This window comes from Toxorhynchites rutilus, chromosome 2 (assembly GCF_029784135.1).
Source record: "Toxorhynchites rutilus septentrionalis strain SRP chromosome 2, ASM2978413v1, whole genome shotgun sequence".
Classification (NCBI taxonomy): domain Eukaryota; kingdom Metazoa; phylum Arthropoda; class Insecta; order Diptera; family Culicidae; genus Toxorhynchites; species Toxorhynchites rutilus.
The window spans coordinates 300,559,138-300,569,053 of NC_073745.1; the positions used below are offsets into that span (position 1 = coordinate 300,559,138).

The 9,916-nt window shown below is 37.5% G+C and overlaps 1 protein-coding gene across 1 annotated transcript; it reads right to left on the reverse strand.

Annotated features, from left to right (window-relative positions):
• Window positions 1-253: 253 nt before the first annotated feature.
• On the reverse strand, window positions 254-1,259 carry LOC129770202 (pupal cuticle protein-like). The gene is made up of 2 exons (XM_055772892.1): window positions 1,189-1,259; window positions 254-790 (listed from the first exon to the last, which is right to left on the reverse strand). Exons 1-2 carry the CDS (start codon window positions 1,198-1,200, stop codon window positions 401-403), a joined length of 402 nt encoding a protein of 133 aa, XP_055628867.1. The 5' UTR covers window positions 1,201-1,259; the 3' UTR covers window positions 254-400.
• Window positions 1,260-9,916: the final 8,657 nt, after the last annotated feature.

Sequence of the window (9,916 nt, forward strand, 5' to 3'; positions counted from 1 at the left end):
CTCGTGTGTACCTATTCTTGGCAGGCTATCCGTTCAGCGAAACATCGCGACACACTGATTCCGAATGCATTGGGGTTAATGTTGCGCGCCCGACATTTATTGGATTTATGTATTCTGATGAAGCATTTGGGATGGTGACATTCGTCTTCGCGAATATAAATCGACCACCAAAACATCATTAATCAATTTTTAAATGTGAAACAACAACGATATCATGAGATTATTTTTGAATATAATTTAATTTCGGGTTCGTTTTATTGCACCACATTTCTTATAATCATATCTAAACAATATTACATCGCAGCGAATTTAGGAAACTTTGATAAGATCTATATATACAAAAGAGGAACACCATGAAGAGAGTATTCATCAGGTCTCACACTGAATGCAGTTCGCCTATCTACTTGCCACTCAGCCGGGCGATGACAGCGTCCAAAGCGCTCAAGCTGAAATTGGGGTCATCCCTTGGTGGGTTTGCGCGGATGATCTGCAGACCCCGAAGCACATGCTCCGGCACGGGAGGCAAATGGGCACCCTGTGGCTGGTATCCATTCGCGTCAGCCACATAGCTCACAGCATACTGGGCTCCATCGTTGGCGGTGTAAGCGAATCCTCCCTGGGCTCCTTGACCTCCAACACCGGATTCCTGGGCGCCAATCCCGTTTGAAGTTTCGTACCGATACTGATACGAGCCATCCGCGTTTATGACCGAGTCCTGAGCCACAATCTGTGCGTTCACATCCTGTGGGTTCTGAGCGGTGGCCACTGCGACCAAGACGGAGATGACGATCTGTTGGAAGAACGCATGATTATAAATCTTCCGATTATTGTCTAATTCACAAAACGAAACAGCGAAAGCTAAACAAGAGAACGCCACTAGACTAGCAAATTATTCGGTGGCGTGAGCTGAATAAATTTGTAGCAAACTTTCAGCGATAATTCTTCGAGAAACGTGATAACTATCGCTGACGGTCGTTTCCCTCTGGCTTTATAGCGCATTCTCCAGAATGGGTTGTTTTACATGAATCTAAAGCACCACTTAATCTCGTTGTCAGATTCTCAAAACGCCGCCGTTGACGTTTTGAGCCGCGCACGCGAATCGCTGAGAACATGGGTTTTCTAGCTAGCGGCGTACAATTGTTCTTTTCCCATAAGGTTAACAATCCCAACAAATGGGAAACTACTTACCAACTTGAACATTTTCGCTGGTGCTGGAATTTTGGCTGGTGGCCGGTGACTAGGTGGTGATATTAGAAACGCTAATTCGAGACTGATATCAATTATCTTTCTTCGGGCAGTTTTTATAGAGGACAAACATTAACGATCGCGCCCCATCGATGGTGACATTTTCGACCATTTCGATGACGTTCCAAATTTAGCCGTGGTATTTGCTCTCCTTCCTACGTGAAGTAGAGTCTTTTCTTCAGACTTCGCCAGCAACGATTACACCACTATCACTCGATCGATAGTTCACACTTCGCGGCATTAGCATGATGGGCAAAGTTTCAACGAAATGCTATAAATATTGTCTTATGATGCAATTTGTATGTTGTTGATATTAAAAGTGTTCCGCTTGGTTCGGTTTGGTGTTCAGGTTTTGGGAGGATAAAATAATTCCGATAGTTTATTCTGATTCTGGAACTGTGACATAGCATACTTTTTCGGCTACAATCGCTTCAACCCTAATGTCATTTTCATTAGAAGTAGTTTTCAGTCACTCACTCTCATTATCTATTCGATTCCCTTGTCAAGGCATATTATTTCATTCTGTTTTTCACCTTCAAAGTATGATTTTTAAATATTTCAACAAGTGGTTATGTACATTTCTGAATTGGTTTTTTTCTGTTTTTCTCTTTCCGTACAGTCTGCTGTTTAGTAGCAGGCTCACACGCATAGATAGATGGTTTCGTGTTTAATAACATAACATGTTCACCATGTTATACGAAAAATTCAAAAAAATATTCCATTATAAGAGAAAATAATTTCAACCAGTGCTTATCTGATTTATTCGATTCGCAACTTATTTTTTTACTATAGAGGTGTTGTTTTACTCTCTACAAATTATTTTACCGTTTTTTGTTCGGTCCATTCAGAAATGAGATACAAGGTGCTAAAATGTAAACAATCCAAGAAAAAATTCGGTACACTTTGATTGAAGCGAACATGCAAGCCATGCGGCAGCAATTGTAAACAGTGTATATGGTCCCGATACTGTACCTTGCAATTAAGGGCAATTTTGGATATTCTTTTTTTCCGTACAACTAATACACGACCGATCCTGTTAACGTGTAACTCCCGACTCTTTATTTTATGTCAACTAAATATAAAATTAACCTAACTCAAAGTTGTGTTGCATACACTCGAGTATTTTGCTGGTATCTTGTATCCTCATTCGCAAAAAGTATCTCGCAAACCACGTTCTGCTTGCGAGGTATGAGACATCTTTGAACTCATTTAAAAAAACGTGACATAAACCACTGAGACATACCTGGCCATATCACGCACAGATTAATTAGGATTCAGACGAATCCGTTGTTCAACTGTTTTCATCAAATGTAAAGCTTTGGCCAACCTTTTGGTTCCAGGTTTTGGTTGAATTTTCCATGAACCTGCCTCCTTGAATTGCTTTCTGAACTTCCAAAACAAACTTAGAAGTCTTATTGACATAAACTTCAAAATCAAATCACTCAGATGTGTACGAAATTTTCCCATTTTGGACAATACAGTTTTGAAAATCTGTGACAGTCACTCTGAACAACCATGCATGCATATGCAAGTCAGTTTGATTCTTTTATGATTTACTTCCGTATAAGTGATGACAGGATTACAACCAGCGGCAGCTACTGATTGACCCTAAAACCAAGTGTTGTATTTCAATTTTAAAAAAAACAAAAATTAAATAACTAGAAAAAGGCTTTCGATTTTCCAAAGACCGATTCTCGGATAGAGATTTGTATAGTGTATTGATCCCTACGCTGTTTTGAAAATCGATTCGTCAAGATCGATCTTTTTTATAAAAACCCTAATCGTAAATCTAGAAGAAGCAGTTATGTAAATTCAAAACAAGCGGTTACAAGTTATATTTCACCAACACATTCACCAGGTTGACAGTAAAAAAAATTGTGATTAAATTGAATGATGACATCAGATTTTATGAAATTTTTGCTAGCTGAGTTCTGAACGAATACCAATTGTAGAATTTCCAATAAAAAGATATTTAATTCAATAATTCCATGACAGTACAAGGTGAACACCTTGGAAAACGCAATTTTCATGGGTTTTAAAGTTTTTTTGTGGCCTTCATACTGAGAGACAGAATAAAATGATTTTGATGTTTGGATAGAAATATGAATTTATAGCCCCTGTTAGAAGGATAGACGGTTTTAATACATATTGGTACCGATTTAATCAAAAGATCGATCCGATATCCTTTGATTAAATCGGTACTAAAGAATCTATCTTGGCCGAATCGATCTTTGAAAAATCAAATGTCTTTCTACAATTTATTTATTTGTTTTTCAGAAAATCTATTCGTCAAGACCGATCTTTTTCTAAATATCACCCAATCCTAATTTATATATACTCAACAAAAACAGAATGCAAAGTCGAAATATTTAGGTGTTTTCTAAAATGCTGTAACTTCGTGAAAAATCAACGCATGAAGATGGGATATGACTCATTTTGACGTTTCAATCTTTTATGTTTTGGAATATTTTAGAAACATATTTTTGTATGGGTGTATGTAGATATAGTGGACAAAAACATCAAGAAGCAACTAGACTAACACAATTCTATGCTAACCGAGTCAATAGCAAATCCAAGTAACTTTAAGTTATTGAAAATGATCACCACCTCGAAAAAACACCCTATGCAAAATATCAGCTAAATCGAACTTAAGGGAGAGTGGCGCAAAGCGGTCAAAGTTTGAGTTTTTTGAATATCGAAAAATCACCTAAGGGGAGCAAAGGAAATCAGGGTTTTAAAAAAAATAAATTTGATATTAAATGTCTTAAAATTGCATGGAACGAGATCAACTGTCATCTCGAAAAAAAAATGCTGTGAAACCAAATTAAGAATTCATCACAGCCACTGGAGTTTTTATGTCGCAAATACTGTTTCTACGCTAAAATTATTTCTAATGATGTCATTAATGCATTTGTTTGTGTTACAGTTCATCATGAAGTGGGACTTCCATGAATCGCTTCCAAATCTTACAGTGAATTTGAAACTGTTTCCAACCGTGTACATTTCTGTGGCATCTTGTGAAGAGGCTTATCAGAGTTGAAATTAATTAAAAACTTGCGGTCAACGATGTTCAACACGTTGAGCCAGCAACCAGCAGTCAGCAACAAGAGAGCGAAAACGCACTTAACGGCATGCATTTGAACAATATCAGTGTCGGTCTCAGCTCCCAAAGATATATTTTTTTGACAAGATTTATTGAAGTCACATTTAGACATCCAAATAAAAACCATATTTTATTTATTTTCTTACTTTGTGCCAGTCCCTGCGACCATCGCGTGAAGATTTTATGGTTTTTTGTTCATCCTATCTAATTTTATAATAAATTCGTTTCTTGTTCGATAAAAAGTATTGGAGGGGTGATACCTCAGTAACTTGCCCCGGGTGTCACCCGGTCAAGCTATGCCACTGACTCCGGTAATTGTTGCATTCGGGTAAATGTCGCATTGTCTTACAGTTATTGCGTTTGAATTGGTTTTGACCAACAAAAACCCTACAGAATTGATGTAGAAAATTACATCGAAAAAACCGCTTCGAAAGGAAATTAATTTAATAGTTTTTATCAAACATGATACATGTGTGAAACTTGTATAATAGATCCTATCATTAACTATGACGATTGCCCATAACATTTGCATTCATATTCTTACTGGTTTCCGGGAAATTTAATCGGTTCAAATGTAGGTGCGTTGTAGACACTTCTCCTCTATCTCTCGGTCGATGCATACACCCAAAGTTAATTTTTAGCACATTTTGTGGCATCCCGATTTATTACATTAAATGAGCTGAAAGATAACATAACATGTTCTACTCCCCAATACATGTATATCATTTGTATAATATATATGCTAGAGCCAATATGAGGGAGCGAAACAGGAGACACATTTAAATGAAAGCTTTTCATATAGTTTGCCAAATACACGGCCCAGACAGAGAAAGATATATTCTCGTTCATGTTCTTCTTTATCGGCTTAGAAAACACCTTCCAACTTCATTGTATGATGAGGTGTAATATTATCACGCTCCTTTATATTAGCCCTGGCAGCTATATGGATAGCGTGGTCGTGTAAAGTAGCTTCGCATTCCAGCCGGCCTTGGTTCGATCCTCTTTGACGTCGTATGGACTTTTTTTTTGCACAATCCCAAATGAAAAGTGAAAAGAAAACAGAAAGAGATGTCTGCTCGCATACATACAAACCATCTTTAAACTTCAAAATAGCTCATTATTTGCGCATTTGACTCATCATGGAAATGGCATCTTTTCTGCCAACGTTAGTTTGGGTGTATAAGCTAACGCCGGAATTGCATGAAAATTGTGTAGGAAACTCGATCGTCAAAACTCGAAACTCGATCGTACGTCGTCGACGTAACATTACGTTACGATATTTGTTGCATATTCATTTTGAACATGTTCGAAGAATTTCATTTTTAAACTCTTTGATAATAATCTGCTTCAAACCAACAAAACACTAAGCTAAATGCGCTAGGCAATCGAACAATTGTGAAACATTTTCCAAACGCATTAAGTGCCACGTTTTGGTTGGTCCAATTTCAGCTCCTCAAATGGTACCGACCAAAAGGAGAAACCAGAATTACAGTAGTGTAGGTTTCCCCAACACAAACTCCAAAACCAAGGGAAAGTCAACAATGCAAATACCTTCAATTTTTATAAGTTACTAGCTGATCCGGCAAACTTCTTCCCGCCAAAAAAAATTTACTCTTCACTATAAAATTCCTAGTATTTCCAACAAAACTCATCATTATAATATCAAATTATTTTCAGACACAATTCTCGTTCAAGATTTTTCAACCACTTGCAAATAACATGTTTGTCCGTTACATGGAATAAACGTTTTATACATAAAATATGATAGAATAAAGACAGCCCTAAATCGGACAATTCCTTCCTCGAGTTCTGCTCTTATCAACACATATAGTTATCCTTTTTTTTTGGTATAGATAGAAGAAGATATAGGAGTGCATTTCATCACATTAAAATCCATTTCCAGTTTCGAACAAAGATCAATTTCGCTATCGCAAACATCAAATGGACTAACAGCACTTGTCACTATGTAATTGTAGAACATATGGGAATTTGATTTTCCGAATTATCCCTTTCCGAAAATTTTCAATTGTTATGATTGGCTGGAATATTTTTGGTTGAAATATGTGTAATATTTTTATGGGGCTCCCTCTCTATTTCAGAGGAGGAAGGGGTGTCATACCATTATAAAAACAATTCTCATACCCAAAAACTCTCACAACCCAAATTGTGCTTGATTAGCTTTCGAGTTATGCACAAATTTGTGTTTCATTTGTATGACAGCTCACCCTTAGAGAGCGGGAAGAGTGTCTAACCACCATATAAATATTTATTGCATCCCACAGCCTCCACATGCCAAATTTGGTTTCGTTCGCTTGATTAATTCTTGAGTAATGCAAAAATTTGTGTTTCATTTGTATGGCAGTTCCCCCTTAGAGAGTCTAACCATCATGGAAACATTTATTGCACCCTAAAACCTTCACATGCAAAATTTGGTTTCATTTGCTTGATTAATTCCCGAGTAATGAGGAAATTTGTGTTTAATTTGTATGGCAGCCCCTCCTTAAAGAGGGGGGAGGGGTCTCAAACTATCACGAAATTCTTCCCCGGGACCAAAAACTCCTACATATCAATTTTCATGTTGATCGGTTCAGTAGTTTCCGAGTCCATAAGAATCAGACAGACAAACAGACAAATAGACAGTCATACAGAAATCCATTTATATATATATACAGGGTGGGCCATTTAAAGTGGAAGGATTTGTTTTTGCAATAGCAAAGTAAAGAAGTGGAATTTTAAAAATTTTTTTGAGATTCATTTATTTTGGTCCAAGGAGATTTGTTCTAACTACTTTTTGATTATGAGGCCTCTGGCCTTGACCGCAAAATGTGCCCTTTTTTCAGCATTTTCCATCACTTTGCCCAATGTTTCGGCCGATATGGCAGCAATTTATTGTCGGATATTGTCTTTCAGCGCAGCCAGGGTCCTTGGTTTACCAGTGTATACCTTGGATTTTAAATATCCCCATAAAAAAAAGTCAGGAGGCGTCAAATCAGGTGATCTCGGTGGCCAGTCATAATCGCCGTTTTTCGATATTAATCTTCCGGGGAACATTTCGCGCAATAATTTGGTCGTGGCCGCTTAAGTTGTTGAGCCATTTGAATTTTATACGGAAACATTTTCAAATCAACACGAATTATGCGTCGGAGAGCGGTTCGAGCGATGCCTAACTCTTGCGAACGATGGCGACCTGATGTCGATGGAGTGTCTGCAACACTGGCTCGAACGGCATCAATATTCTCATCGAAACGTCTTGGTCGTTGTCTGGACAGATGACTGGCATTACCAACACTACCAGACGATATAAATTTGGCATATAATCGACGTATAGTGTTGTCTCCAGGCGATGTTTTAACTTTATTTTTATTTTTCCACGCACGTTTAGTTAACACAATTGAGAAGTTATTTTGAATGTACAGTTGAACAATTTCAGCGCGTTGTTTAGGTGTGTATTGTTCCATGGTTAAAATTGTACTGAAATGACGCTTCCAACGCGGTATGACATTTGTTAATCTGACATCTCTGTCAAAAGTTATGGGGTTGCCAGATGCTTCCACTTTAAATGGCCCACCCTGTAGATTGATATATACAAGCAGGGGATACTTTTTTATGCATGCATTTTTGTATTGTTTTCCTAACACGAACTAAAAAGCGTGTACGAACACTACAATCATTCATTCTATTATTTAATTAATACCTGATTACTAAGTCAACGGTAGTCCTACGTCAACTTTGAGGTTATATCATAGATAAAAACCACCAATTTTGTGAAGGCGATCTGGCGTGGTAACATCCATACCTCTCACGCTCAAGGTCACGAGTTCAATTCTCACTCCCGACATTCTTCCAAAAAATGGAAGTAAAAGTGACGAACCAGCCAAAATGTGTTGATGAAAGTCACTATAATAGAGAAAAAACACCCATATTATTTTTTTAAAATTGGCAGAGTTTTATCAATCTGTATCCAGTAAGAGTACCTTTCTCTCGACATCAACATTTTCGAACAAAATCCGGGAAAGACAACTTCACACATTTAACACCATTAGCATATTCAATACCTCCATGAAACAGTCTGATTTGTGTTCTTTCCTTAGAGCTTGGAGCGTTCCTTGAAATTTATCGTGTACCATATTTTAGCCATCGGCTTTTCTTAGATCTACTGAATTATTATATTAATAATATTTTTATTATTGATAACTTTCATTGTGCTACAGTAGAAATATATGACAATCTTAAGGTGAAGGTGGAAGCTAGCCACAAATGGCTGCCACAATGGCGCTCATTTCTTTCATCTCTCTCCCTCACCCTTCGCTCGAAAATCAATAATTTTGCGAAACAGTGTGAAGAAAATGATCGTTTTCGCACACTTTCCATGAAGTAATATCAACCAAACTCTAATCGATTACGCACAAGATATTAAATTTTCATCTGCTGTCGCACTGTACAGTAAAAAACGTCGGAAAACTCGAGCAAGTGCTCTGAAAGTTAAATTTTCATTTTTCAATCTTCGGCAATGGTTTTGTTAGTATTGGTGAAAGCATCGTTATTTTTTCGACACTGATGCCAAACAACATCATCGAAACAGCTATCAAAACCACTCAATAAAATGTTATTCCTAAGTCATAGCGTTTGATGTCATGAAAATCAATAGAATAAAATTGTGTTGATATCAATACAATCATTATTTTTACGTTTAATGGGTCTATAATGTAAGTTTTAGCAACTTTAACATTGAGTAAGAAAATTGTATTGCAGAGCTCGGAACACTGCCACGGCTGCCTATGCTTTCAAAAACAATAAACGGAAAAGTATTACATTCAATCAAAATGTCTCGGCCAACGAAGAGAAGGCTTAAGGCTCTCCAACGTGAATATGTGAAAACAATACGATCAACGAAGGAAAATATTAAGAAATGATCAGCATCGAGTTACTGTGCGGAAGAACTTGTTAATATCAAAAGAGCCCCAATTCGCATGTGTTATAAATTTGCTCATGTTACGCTCGCGTATAATCAGAATTTTACTTCATATGCAAATGCACCTTCTATATATTAGGCTGTCAAAAAAGTCCTGCGGTATTTCCGCGAGGTGTCGTTGTAAGCGCGTAGTTCTAGATGTATTCATTGTTTCGAGTCATACTGTAGCTTGTTGGAAAGGTATTTTTGCGCGCTATAATGTAGTCCTTGACAGTGTTTTGTTTGGTTAAGTCGTTCGTGAGTTATAGTGTCGCAAATATGGAGCAAAATAAAGAGAAAATCCGACATATTTTACAGTACTACTATGACAAAGGCAAAAATGCATCTCAAGCTGCCAATAAAATTTGTGCAGTTTATGGACCCGATACAGTTTCCATTTCCACCGCACAACGATGGTTTCAACGTTTTCGTTCTTGTGTAGAGGTCGTCGAAGATGCGCCACGCTCCGGAAGGCCTGTCGTCGAAAATTGCGACAAAATCGCTGAATTAGCCGAGAAAGACCGGCATAGTAGCAGCCGTAGCATCGGCCAAGAGCTGGGGATAAGTCATCAAACCGTTATTAACCATTTGAAGAAGCTTGGATTCACAAAGCAGCT